This window comes from Suncus etruscus, chromosome 5 (assembly GCF_024139225.1).
Source record: "Suncus etruscus isolate mSunEtr1 chromosome 5, mSunEtr1.pri.cur, whole genome shotgun sequence".
Taxonomy (NCBI): Eukaryota; Metazoa; Chordata; class Mammalia; order Eulipotyphla; family Soricidae; genus Suncus; species Suncus etruscus.
Window position 1 is genome coordinate 87,046,352 of NC_064852.1, and position 14,507 is coordinate 87,060,858.

General features: G+C 34.1%; 1 protein-coding gene across 1 annotated transcript in view; it reads left to right on the plus strand.

Annotated features, from left to right (window-relative positions):
- Positions 1 to 14,507, plus strand: part of CCDC141 (coiled-coil domain containing 141) — a 230,691-nt gene that overhangs the window by 91,206 nt on the left and 124,978 nt on the right. The window contains exon 6 of the mRNA XM_049773528.1: positions 318 to 434. Coding sequence (XP_049629485.1) covers positions 318 to 434 — 117 coding nt within the window. The remainder of the gene's footprint in view (positions 1 to 317; positions 435 to 14,507) is intronic.

Consider the following 14,507-nt stretch of genomic DNA (forward strand, 5'->3'; position numbering starts at 1 on the left):
AGATTTGAATGATTTTTTATACTATGTAAACTATTGAGATATGTATTGTTTTTTTATTTTCTTTTTTCTTTTTAGAGAATGTATTGTTTTCAAGCTTTTCAGAGATTTTGTTTTTCTCATCTAAAGCATGTGGTGGTTAAAATGAAGAAAAAGTAAAACTTTTTCATATTAATTTAAATCTTGGAGTTGTTTTATACAAACAAAAGTTGAAATAGCTTTAATTTTAAAATGGTTAGGAAAATATTTCTGAATTTTTACTCAGTCTGATCATTTGAAATATGATCTTTTTTGTTGATGTTGTTGTTATTTTAATCTAGGTTACCTGTTGGTTTCAGAAAACCATCAGAGATTTACAGGAACAAAGTCTAGGTTCATCACTTTCTGACAATGAGGATCTCATTCGTAAGCATGAGGAACTGAGGATAAAAGCAAAGGTAAGAGACATATTTACATATTGAAAAATGCATGATCTTCTCTACAATATGTTTTGTTGGCAACTTAGGAGAGAACTAAAAATTGAATAATTCACAAATTTTGTATTTAAGACTCTGATAACACTAACATCATAGCCCATCAAATGGATTTCTAGAATAATAATAAATAAAACAGCTAACAAAAACATTAATAATCATCTTTTGTTATTTTTTTTGTGGGATACACCTGGCTCTGTGCTCAGAAATCACTCCTGGTAGTCTTTGGGGAACCATAAGAGATGCCAAGGGTCGAACCTGAGTCGGCTGTGTGCAAGGCAAATGCCTAACCGCTGTGCTATTGCTCTGGCCCCTAATAATCATCTTGTATTGAATAGTTGCTATATGTCAGACACAATATATAGTATACAGTTACATTATCTAAAATAATCACAACACTAATGAAGGATAGGTTTAATTTTCCTCATTTTACAGATGAAACCCTAACAAATGGAAAATATTCTTAGAGATGCAAAGTTACATTAGCAATGTTATATATCTTGTCAGTGGTAAAGGTTGAGTTTGGCTCAAAATTTATCAAACTCCAGTGTATAAGTTCTATAATATTATCTTGAAATTGATGAAAAATATCAAAATATATAAATAAATGAAAAGATATTTGAAATTAAGAGTGGAAGAATTAGTTGTACATGTTTGTTTTAGTTTGGGGGCACAGTCAAAGGTGCTCAGGAATTACTTCTGATTCTGTTTGGGGGCTGCTTCAGGCATTCTGCACCTGACACATTCAAGACCATGTACAACAAGTGCAATCTCTCTCCAGCCCATAACTAATTTTTTTTTTTTGTTTTCGGGTCACACTCAGCAGTGCTCAGGGGTTACTCCTGACTCTATGCTCAGAAATCGCTCCTGGCAGGCTCGGTCTGGGATGCCGGGATTCGAACTACCATCCTTCTGTGTCTAAGGCAAAATGCCTTACAGCTGTGCTATCTGTCCGGACCCCCATAACTATTTTTTAGATATCCATACTACCCTAAGGAATCTACAGGCTTAATGAAATCACTATAAAACAAACAAACACAGATCAATGGTATTTTTTCTACTGAAACAGAGAGAACAATAATAAAATTTGTTTGGAATCATAAAAACACTCCTGTAGAAGTGATCTTGAGACAGAAGAATGAAAGTTGAGATATTGGGCTCCCTGATTTAAAACTATATAGTAATAAAAAATTGGTGTTGGCAATAGACACAGAAATATATGTAAAAGATGTTTTTAAGAAGCCCATAAGTAACACCAAATTTCTTTGGATTTATTTGGATTAATCAAGGCATCTTCAATAAATGGTGTTGGGAAAACTGGACATTTACACAAAAAAGAATATATGTAGGAACAAACAGACTGTTTTTTTATTTTTTTTGGTTTTTGGGTCACACCCAGCAGCACCCAGGGTTTACTCCTGGTTTTGTGTTCAGAAATCTCTCCTGGCAGACTCAGTGGCCCATGTGGGATGCTGGAATTCGTATCACCATTGATCCTGGGTGGCCTCATGTAAGGCAAACTCCTTACCGCTGTGCTATCTCTTTGGCCCCTTGATTTTTATCTTGATGATAAAAATTAAACTTGATAAGTAAAATAAAAATAGGCAAATGATACTATTAAAAATCATACCCATAATCAAAAATTAAAGTAAAGAAACAACATAATAGAAGGTAGGCTATTGAATGGAATCAAATATTTTTGAATTATGTATTTACTTAGTGTTAATTCCCAAATATATAAGGAATAGCAACAATAATGAATACAGTTTCAAAATGGTCAGAGATTTAAATATGTATTTTTTCAAAGAAGTGATAGTAATGGCCAGCATGTACACTAAAAGGTGCTCACTATTATTAATTATCAAGATATGAAAATCACAACAACATTTAGCTATCAATTCTCACAAGTTAAATTGGCTATCAAAAAGACAAGAAACAAGAGATACTGCCAAAAAAGAAAATTACAGACCAATATCTCTGATGAATACAGATGCAAAAATCCTCAATAAAATTCTGGCAAATAGAATTCAATGCCTTATCAAGAATATCATTCACTATGATCAAGTAGGTTTCAATCCAGGAATGCAAGGATGGTTTAACATTCATAAATCCATCAACATAATACACAACATCAACAACAAGAAAAATAAAAATCACATGGTTATATCAATAAATGCAGAGAAAGCATTTGATAAGGTCCAACACCCATTCTTGATCAAAAGTCTCAGCAAGATTGGAATGAAAGGAACCTTTCTCAATCTAGTCAAGGTCATCTACCATAAGCCAGTGGCAAATATTAACCTCAGTGGAGAAAAACTAAAACCCTTTCCTCTAAATTCTGGTACAAGACAAGGTTGCCTCCTCTCACCACTCCTATTCAACACAGTACTGGAATTACTTGCTATAGTGATTAGGCAAGAAAAAGATATCAAGAGAATCCAGATAGGAAAGGAAGAAGTCAAGCTCTCACTGTTCACAGATGACATAATACTATATTTAGAAAACTTAGACTCTATCAACAAGCTTTTAGAAACAATAGATGCATATAGCAATGTGGCAGGCTATAAAATTAACACACAGAAAAAAGACAAGAAACCACAAATTTTAGGTGAGAATTTAAAGAAAAATGAATATTTATTTGCTGTTAAGGAAATGTTTGTTAATTGGTACAGTCACCATGGAAGTTCTTCAAAAAATTAAAATAAAATTCCTTCCACCAATAATTTACCAATTTCACTTTAAGGTACTTATCTGAAGAAAATAGAAGTATTCACTTTAATGTCTCCACCTCAATAATCATTATGACATTTTTAGAATAGTTAAAGTATCACTCCAGTGATGAACTGATTAAAAATAATATGTGTGTGATTGAGTGTGTGTGTTTGTGTGCAAACAAGAGAAAATCTTGTCATTTGTTATTATTTTTATGGAAAATTATTGTTGCCCTAGGATATTAGAAACTTTGATGATACCTATATGTTTATATACATATATTTTTAAAATACATCAGATGCATATTATAACACATATCACATTACAACATTATAATGAGATATGAAAGTCAGTGTTATAAATAGTTCTCTTTTAAACAAATCAGATGGACATCCTTGATTGCAGAAGACCTGTAGTTTTATTAAGATTTCATATTTTTAGTTTCCTCCTTACCTTAAACATATGCAATTCTCCCTTGTTTCAGATCTATATCTCTGGCGTATACATTATCTGACTCATATAGTGGAGAGCTATAGAGAGCTTATCAAGGGTTAGCATGCATTTAACCCTGGCCCAATTTCTAAGATCACATATGATCCATTTACCATTGCCAGGAATAAATCCTGAGCACAGAGTCAGGAATACATAATACTATCAGGTACAGCTACACCTCTAATATAAAACCAAACAAACAGATAAACTAAAAAAAAAAAAACAACAATGATCAGATTGGTGGGGAAAATGGTATCACCCGAAATGTCCTCATGCCACATTGCCTATTGATGGCATTCAACTTTATTCTGTCCTAGATAGCTCTTTATCTCTGATACTGAAACCCAATCACTTTTATCTCTCTTAGTTCTCTGTATTTCCACTTTATTGTTACTGTATGGTTGGCTCTGATTGGAAGGATTAACTAGAGAATTTTAGGAACTGGGAGAAAAATAAAAATTAAGAGAAATTTATTGAATTTTTTTAGGTTTTGATACATGAGCAATGCTTAGCCAAGAATAGGTCCTGCTAGTCACACAGACCATTTTCTCATGAAGCTGGTTCCATTTACAGTGTTAGGATTGCTGGTATAACCTTTGTTAGTTAGAAATTTTCTTTTTTTAATATTATTTATATATTTTTAAATTTTAATTTTATTGAAACCATTGTGATTTACAAAGCCATTCAGAGTTTCATTTCAGACATACAATGAATCAGGGCCAATCCCACCACCAGTGTAGACTTCTCACCATCAGTGTTCTCCAAGTGCATCCATACTACTCCACACCCCTTAGCCCCAGCTGCCAGTATAAAAGGCTCATTTTAAGTTTAGATTACTAAAGTTTAGGACTCTTGATTCCATTGTTGTTGCCTTTGTCTAGGATATTTAGTTCTATCCTTTTTTTTTTTTTTAAGCACCTGAGATCACTTGGCCCCTGGCCTCCATCCTTTCATTTTCATGTTTCTCCTTTTCCACTCAGTTTCTTTATACTCTGGGGCCAAGGGTGTTCAAGAGAACTCCCATTTTGACCATTGCATTTCTTCATGCAGTTATTCTAAATACCACACATAAGTGATATCATTCTGTATTTATCTTTCTTCTGGTTTACTTCATTTGACATAATCTTTCAGTTCCATCCATGTAGCTGCAAATTACATGATTGTACCTTCCTTACAGCTGTGTAATATTGTATTGTACCACATCTTCGTGATCCACTAATTTGTTGTTGGACATCTAGGTTGATTCCAAGTCATTAGATATTTTCTTTTATAATCTTTACAAACCACTTTATACCTAGATTAACAAGTTTTATCTTTTTCTTTCTTTCTTTCTTTCTTTCTTTCTTTCTTTCTTTCTTTCTTTCTTTCTTTCTTTCTTTCTTTCTTTCTTTCTTTCTTTCTTTCTTTCTTTCTTTCTTTCTTTCTTTCTTTCTTTCTTTCTTTCTTTCTTTCTTTCTTTCTTTCTTTCTTTCTTTCTTTCTTTCTTTCTTCCCTTCTTTCTTTCTTTCTCTTTCTTCTAGTTTCTTACTTCAATTTGCTTTTTCCTTCCTGCCTTCCTTCCTTCCTTCTTTCTTTCTTTCTTCCTTTCTTCCTTTCTTCCTTCCTTCCTTTCTTTCTTTCTTTCTTTCTTTCTTTCTTTCTTTATTTCTTTCTTTCTTTCTTTCTTTCTTTCTTTCTTTCATCTTTTTTCTTTCTTCTTTCTTTCCCTTTTTCTCTTTCTTTTCTTTCTTCTTCCTTCCTTCCTTCCTTCTTCCTTCCTTCCTTCCTTCTTTCTTTCTGTCTTCTTTCATCTTTTTCTTTCTTCTTTCTTTCCCTTTTTCTCTTTCTTTCTTTCTTTCATCTTTTTTCTTTCTTCTTTCTTTCCCTTTTTCTTTCTTTTCTTTCTTCTTCCTTCCTTCCTTCTTTCTTTCGTCTTCTTTCATCTTTTTTCTTTCTTCTTTCTTTCCCTTTTTCTCTTTCTTTCTTTCTTTCTTTCTTTCTTTCTTTCTTTCTGTTTTCTTTCATCTTTTTTCTTTCTTCTTTCTTTCCCTTTTTCTTTCTTCTTTCTTCCTTCCTTCCTTTCTTCCTTCTTTCTTTCTTCCTTTCTTTCTTTCTTTCTTTCTTTCTTTCTTTCTTTCTTTCTTTCTTTCTTTCTTTCTTTCTTTCTTTCTTTCTTTCTTTCTTTCTTTCTTTCTTTCTTTCTTTCTTTCTTTCTTTCTTTTTCTTTCTTTCTCTCTCCCCTCCCTCCCTTCCTCCCTCCCTTCCTCCCTCCCTTCCTCCCTCCCTCCCTTCCTTCCTTCCTTCCTTCCTTCCTTCCTTCCTTCCTTCCTTCCTTCCTTCCTTCCTTCCTTCCTTCCTTCCTTCCTTCCTTCCTTCCTTCCTTCTTTCCTTCCTTCCTTTTCTTTCTTTGCCACGCCTGGCAGTGCTCAGGAGTTACTCCTGGCTCTGCACTCAGAAATCACTCCTGGCTGGCTTGGGGACCATATGGGATGCCAGGGATTGAGCTTGAGTCGGCCACATGCAAGGCCCTACCCACCATGCTATTGCTCTGGCCTCATATTAACAAGTTTTCTAACAATAAAAATTATGATCATATAATGAGATGCATCTAGATAGAAAACATATAGTTTTAGATTCCTCAATCTTACTTACTATTCAACCTTAAGTATATTTATTCTCTCTGAACTCATCCCCATCTATAAGAAGGAGCCACAGAATTCAGTTAGGGCTAGATATTACAGAGGTTAAAGCACTCACCTTACTCATAGCAGACGTGAGTTCATTCCTGTACTGCTTCTGGTTCCTTCAGTGCCAGCTGTGATCCCTAAGTACAGAACCAGGAGTAAATCCTGATAATCCAGCAGGTGTGGTCCCTAAACAAACAAAATAAATAAATTTAATTTAATTGGAACATTTTTGAAAATACCTACATTTTTGTAGTTGGTTCCAAGAGTGTTTCCTTTCCATTTACTGTATACATCACTTTTGGTTTTGGTTTTGGCTTTGGTGTTTGGACCACATCCAGCAGGGCTCAGGGATTACTCCTGGATCTGTGCTTAGAAATCACTCCTGGCATGTTTGGAAGGACCATCTGGGATGCCAAGGATTGAATTCGGGTCAGCTGCTTGCAAGGAAAATGTGCTACCTGCTGTTCTATATCGCTCCAGGCCCTACAGTATATATTTTTGAGTGATTTCCATCTGTGGTTAGTCTACAGTCTTTCCTTGTCCTTAGAGAAGAAATCTATTTTATATGTCCTTAAACATAAAAGATGTATTATTTTGGACTTTTGTTTGGTGTATTAGGAGAGGAAGGGATATTATATCTTTGAAAAGATATTGACTATAAAATAAGTTCTCAGTCTGGGATCTATTGGTGAAATCATAAATAATCAGCTATGACACAGAACAGTAGCTTCTGCTTCTATATAGTAAAGCAATTAGCAGATAGTGTGTTACTTGTTAGTCTACTCAGTAAGTATTTTTCAAACAAACTTTAAAAAATACCACTACCATTTCTTACACATGAACATTTATCTTTTTATAAATATTATAGTTTACTCAGAATGTGTCCAAATAATTTAACTAAAAGATTTTTACCATTTTGTCTGAATTCCTATTTTAAAATGCCCTCTCTTTACTAACTACAAAAAAAAGAAGTAATATATATCGACGATTACAAATAACCCATTCATTAAAGATCTAAAATGCTAGATTTGTCAAGTATCAATTTGATATTCCCAACTTGAATTAACCATTGGAACTCAGATTTAGAATGTAATGAAGTATAGTATTAGAGTAAATATAAAGTATATTAAGCATGTATTATCTTTGCATGCCTTATAGAAGTGCTTAACTTCTTTTACTATATAAGCTTGATTTTCAGATGTGCATGTAGGACATCCTAGGAGTTAAAAATGTATGAAATAAATTCAAATTCAGATTTCTATATATCAGCTTAAGAAAAGGGAGAGGTATTTAGGGCCAAAATGAAAGAGTATGTAAGGTTCCAGAAGATTCCTTTGTATCTAATATAGAAGGTTCTTTTATCTAATAACTATATTGAGCAATCTGTCTTTTTCCTGACTGAAGATTCCTCTAGGGAGAGTTGATGACAGCTGAATTTGGGATTTTTGCTGTAAGAGTCAATCTTCTTTTAGGAAACAACTTCGGGGTGAGATGGGTGAAAGGTTTAATGGAAAAACTATTAGGGTTCCGAGTCAAAGGACAAACCACACAATTGAAATAAAGCAAAACAAAGCTTTATTCTGTCTACCAACAGGCTACAAACTGATTGATCAGGTCCAGCTCCCAGAGGAGGAGACCCCACCCAGGGGTCACAAGCCAGGTTAGAAGCAGGAAATCTTGATCTTTAAGTTGATTGGCTGTTGTCTAGGATGTTTTATTATGTCCTTTTATGGCTAGATATCTAGGGTGGCATATTGTGGTTTATAGGGCCTAGGGATCTGCATCATTATTGTAGGGATAGAAACTTAGCTTATACATGGACCTTTGCATTGTTAGCCTTAAATGGAAACTTAAATTTAGATTGACAAAATGGTGTCCCTTCTGCTCCAGTCTTTACCAAACTATTAAGCTCTGCTTAAGTTTAGGTAACACTTTTCTGTGGCTTCTGATTACTCAAGTGTGTTTAATTTAAGCAATTTTTATGTAACTATTGTTGGATATTAAACCCAACTTCTATAGCTTTACCCTGAGGGTAAATTTAGGCCCTTTGTTGGTACACAATAGGGTCATGCAAGGAATTTGTATTTATGTGTTTTGTTTTTGTTTTCAGGCCACACCAGATGGTGCTCAGGGTTTATTTAGTGCTGGTTTTGCACTCAGAGATCACTTTTGGCAGGGCTTTGGAGACCAGCTGGGGTATAGAAGTTCCAATCTGTGCTGTGCTGTGCTGTGCTATGCTGTGCGCATAGCAAGATCTGACCACTGAAAATCACGACTTTGAGAAAATTCTGGTCTGTGTCTCATATCCAGAAGTTCTGTGAAATTTGTTTGAGCATCAGAATGTAAAGCATATTTTGGGTTAGATAGATAGCTGACACGCTAGAGCACATGCTTTGTGACAGAGAACTAGGTTCAATCCCTCACACTATGTGGTCCCCATAGAATCATCACCCAAAATGACTTCTGAGCATCAAGTGGGGAGTAGACCCCAAGCAATGCTAGGTGTGACACCCAAATGAAAACAGATAAATGTATAAATAGATGAATAAATAAATTGTATTGGAAAATTTTTAATGTTGATTTTTATCAAAAAATAAATTCATATTTACCATTAGAAAAATGGAAAAATTGTTAGACACTGCCTACAGAACTGAGTCTGTCAAGGTCTGATGAGTGTGGAAGGGGCTCTTGAGACATTAGAGAAAGGACAATGACACGCTGGTGGTGAGGCTGACATTGGAATATTGTAAGCCTGAAACTTGATTTTAAGAATAGTGTGAGTCACAGCAACTTAATAAAAACTGAAAGCATAAAAAAAAAATGGAAGATCCAACAAGCTCAGACTCACCTTTCCATAGAGTGGTGACTCAGCTACAGTTCTATTATAGCTGAAGATAAATCACATTTCCCTTGAAATCTTCTCCAGTTCACAATCATCCTCTCCATTTGTCCTTATCTTCCTCTTCTTCCACCTTTACTTCAGTCATTTATATTATGCACCTGGGACTCATAGTTCTTAAGTTTGAGGCCCAATGTGGAATGAAATATCATTCAAGTAGAGGAGAAATTCAAACTGATTTGCTTTTTCAGTTACTTTGAATACATTATGAATGTGAAGAATTGGAGGGTGCAAGATTGAAGACAGGAAAAGTCACATAAGCAAACTTTTGAAGTTTGAATGACAGGAACTTTAGGTGAAGCATAATGTCTTATGAGATGAAGGCTATTAATCCCCATTTCAAGTCATAAAGGAGATTTATAACTTCTTATTCAAGACTTAGTTACCAAATCACAGCAATTGAAGTTCTTAAAAAGTCATTTATAGGATGATGCTTCTCAGGGTCTAAAGTGGTATTTTTACCAATTCCCTTTGAGAATTTGCATGGAACTAAAGGTTAAGAGAACTTTCCCACATATTTTCTATATGTCTGTGTTAGCCTCAATTTTCATGGATGACTTGTTTGTGAAGTCTATGATTAAGAGTTATTCTTGAATTAATAGGAGAGATTCAAACTATAATGGTGTATTGAAACATCATCTTTAATATTTTAATATAGCAGAGTTCACATTTCCCAGCTTCAAAATTAAAACCATCTCCTATGATTCATCTTCTAATCCGATTTTCCAAGTCATTGAAGATATTTTCCAGTTGTTGCTGAATGATTTCGTAAATTGGATTTGTGATCTTGGCTTTCAGTTCCTCTAAATAACAGTATTGGAAAGTTTTTTTAAAGTTTTGTTCCCAGAGAAATCCAATTTAAAGTAAAAAAGGAAAGTTTAAACTTAAAAAGTATTCATTATTATGAGATAAGAAAGTAAAGCAGATTCTCTTGTAAGCTTATTTGATTAATTTTAATACAAATCATCATCAATGGAGTCAATACAAGAAAGTGACTTTAAAAACATGTTTGTTGTTCCAATGTTCTGATTATATTGTATTTTTTCATTTTAAAAAGATAGAAAATACCAAAAATTAAAGAAAATTAAAAGCACTTCTAATGTGTGGGTGTATGAAAATGTGATAAATATTTAAAAATAAAGTATTTCAGGGGCCAGAAAGATAGTACAGTGGTAGGGCATTTGCCTTGCACGCAACTGATCCAAGATGGATGTTGATTCAAATCCCGGAATCCCATATGGTCCCCCATGCCTGCCAAGAGTGCTTTCTGAGTACAGAGCCAGGAGTGGCCACTGAGAGCTGCCAGGTGTGACCCCAAAACAAACCAAAAAAATTAAGTATTTCAACACTGATTGTATGTGTATATGTTTACATTGTATGTATGAGCTTCTACTCAAAATCTTGTATGAATTGTTTTGCTTGTGACTTTTCCAATTAGTTTATAATGTAAGCATTTCTCCATTTGTATGAATAATTTTACTCTATTCATGCTATTCAACCATGCAGATATAACTTATATTGTTTGATGTAGCATATCTGAAAATATGGCAATACAGTGAATGGTAGACATCTCAGATTTGAAATTAAATTGCATCATCTGCTTATTTTCGTTTGAAGACAGAATTCAACTGAGTAAACCTGGAAGTAATTAGCTTTATCATAGGATTTATGATTTGAGAAATATCCTACCTAGCTAGTAAAATATTCTTGATGGAGTACAAAATTAAAAGGTCTTATAGTTAGCAAGAAAATCTGTATGTTTATCTCAACATACAATAATCAATGTCTAGAAACAATATAAGGGACCCAAACAGATGTATGAAAAATAAATAGGGGTGTATACAAATGTATACTACTCATCTATGAGAAAAGATGAAATTATGAAGTTTACCATAATCTGGATGAAGTTGCAGGATATCAAGCTAAGGGAAACAACTCAGAAGAAAAAACACAAACATCAAATGATCAGGCATATAGACAATAAAGCAATAAAGCAAGAGATATGATAGTGCTGAGGAGAAGCTTGCTCTTTGGCAACATATATATTTTTTTTAGAAAAGAGCTGTGTGCAAATCATAGAGTATAAATAGTAGAGTTGGAATATTATCTGGTCATGGTTGGAATCATAAGCTATAAATCTAAATAAGTTCCATGCCTCTTACGGTATAAGAATGATTATCTGACTTTAGAATTCAATCCTTTTTTTTTTTAGTTGTATTTATTCCTAGACCCATTTTGGTCTACGAATATTCAAATAGGTCTAGGTTATTCAAATAACATAAATGTATGTAAACTTTCTGTTTATTCCCTTTTCAAAAAAGGAATACATTTTCAAAAATAACACTTATATGAATTATTTATTCATATAAGTCATGGGCATGGTTCAGAAAGTATGTAGCAAGAGCTATAGTTTCTAGGTTATCCAAATATTTTTGAAGTGTTTCACAAGCATTATTGAGCCACTATTCTCCTAAAGGTACATCTTAACCTGCATAAAGAATTTGTACTTCTTATATCCCCAAATTCCTTCACTAAAAGTGTGTAAAAAAAATGGCATGCCTCTGCAAAATATATTGCCTCAGTGATCAGCTCACCTTACTTTTGATGATTGGAAGGAAAATCTATAAAATGAAGCAGGGTATGTTTCTTTTACATTTTTGTATCTAATTTAAAAAATAATATGGGGTCTGAATCTAAGGTGACTTCAGGAAGAAATTAAGTGGTTCTCCTTAAGGCAGACACCTGCATTAGTGAATTTTAATTCCTCTGTCTTCATTTTAATGAAAAATACATTTTACTTGTCTGATTTTTTAATGAGCTTTCCAACTAAAAGCAGATGTCATTTTATAGAAAATAAATTAAAGCAATTCCATTACTAACAGGTACAATATGTATAAATAGTATTGAATTTTCCTGCTGGAAAAATATACAGAATAATGGAATTTTCACATTGGTGATCCTACTGTAGCTATTACTTACAGATTAATTTAGAACTTAGTCAGCCTATGCTTGCATTTCCAAGGAAAAGTTAACTGAGAAAATCCCTCAGAAATGTTTATGCCCACCTAAAAGAGGATGAGTTAAGAAAGCAAATGAAAAAAGCTATAGTTTATGGTTACTTGGTTTTCACGTTTCTTGAATCTTCACCATCTCAATAAGCTTAAATGTATAATTTTCTTTTTAGTAGTGACTTTCATCATTCAAATTATTTCATTTTTCCCTTTTGTCACTTGTCCATCTTTAAATAAAAATTTCCATGTTGCATTATTTGTATAATAACTAATATTAGAGCTCAGGATAATTTTACTTTTATCATAATTAGAATAAAATTATGTCTGTCATATGTGGACACCTAAGAAGGCTTTTTCATTTCTTTCTTTTTTTTTTTCAATGCCATTTATTCCACCTTTTTTTAAAAATGCATTTAACTTTGAAGTAATACATGAATAGATAAAGTTTAATGTGGTGACTTTGTTTATCTAAAAGTGACTATTTAGAATACCTTCAGAAATACAAATCAATGACATGGGGTGGAACAGTTTTTGAGAAATCTTGTTGTAATATAGTGAAATATATATTTATATATAATATATTTAATATATTAGTTTGATATCATACTAATATTTAACACATTATATTTAATATTTAATATATTGCATAATTTAATATAATATTAATATTTAATAAATATCATATATTTAAATATATTATTTTTAAATGTAAATATATTTATATAAATATATAAATAAATATATATAGTTAAATCAAAGACTGAACTTTCCATGATGTCTTTTCTTACATAATCTTGGCATACTACTGATATAGTAAGCATTTCATTCTTATGGTCAAAATTTATTTTTCCACAATAGGCCCTTTGAGACAATATGTTGTCAAAGTACAATTTGCATCGTAAAGTTAAACTCCTTAAGAAGGCTTTTTCTTCTTTTCCTCACTTCTTTGCTTCCTTTCTTCCTCCTTCACTTCTTCATGTATTTCCTCTCTCCCACCCTTCCTTCCTTCCTTCCTTCCTTCCTTCCTTCCTTCCTTCCTTCCTTCCTTCCTTCCTTCCTTCCTTCCTTCCTTCCTTCCTTCCTTCCTTCCTTTCTTTCTTTCTTTCTTTCTTTCTTTCTTTCTTTCTTTCTTTCTTTCTTTCTTTCTTTCTTTCTTTCTTTCTTTCTTTCTTTCTTTCTTCTTTCTTTCTTTCTTTCTTTCTTTCTTCCTTCCTTCCTTCCTTGCTTCCTTGCTTCCTTCCCTCTCTCTCCTTGCTTCCTTCTCTCCCTCCATTTGCCTCCTTCCTTCCTCCCTCTCTTGCTCCCTCCCTCCGTTCCTTCTCTCCTCCCTCCCTCCCTTCTTTCTCTCCTTCCTTCCCTATTTCTTTCTTCTTTCTCTTCCTCCCTACTTCCCTCTTTTCCGACTTTCCTCCTTTTTTCTCATTTCTTCCCTCTTTCCTTCTATCCCTACTTCTTCCTTCCCTCCCTCTCTCACTCTCTCCCTTCCTTTCTTCCTTCCTTTCTTTCTTCCTTCTTCCTCATTTCTTTCCCTCCTTACCCTTCCTTTCAGCGTCCCTTCCCTCCCTCCTTCCTTCCCTCCTTCCTTTCTTTCCCCTTCCTTTTATTCCCTTCCTCCTTCCTTTCCTCCTTTCCCCTTCCTTTCCTTCTTTCCCTCCTTCCTTCCTTTCCTCCTTTCTTCCTTTCCCCTTCCCTTCCTTCCCTCCTTTTATTCCCCTTTCTTCATTCCTTTCTTATTTCCTTCATTTCTTCCTTCCTACCCTCCCTCCTTCTTTTCCTTCTTCCCTGCCTCCCTCCTTTCCTTCCCTCATTTCTTCCTTTCCCCTTCTCTTCCTTCACTCCTTCCTTCTGTTCCCCTTCCTTTTCTTCCTTTCCTTCCTTCTTCCCTTCCTTTCTCCTTTCCTTCCTCTTTTTCTTCCTTCCTTCCTCCTTCCCTCCCTCCCTCAATAACACAGGCAAAACACCTTTATTTTTAATAGACAGTCACAGAACAGAACTTAGATTTGTGTCTGTTTTTTTCTTTTTTTCTTTTTTTGGTTTTTGGGCCACACCCGTTTGACGCTCAGGGGTTACTCCTGGCTATGCACTCAGAAATCGCCCCTGGCTTGGGGGGACCATATGGGACTCCGGGGGATCGAACCGCAGTCTGTCCTACGCAAGCGCTTACAAGGCAGACACCTTACCTCTAGCGCCACCTTCCCGGCCCCTTGTGTCTGTTTTTAAAATTATGTTTGCATAATCACCCAGTATTCATGACTAT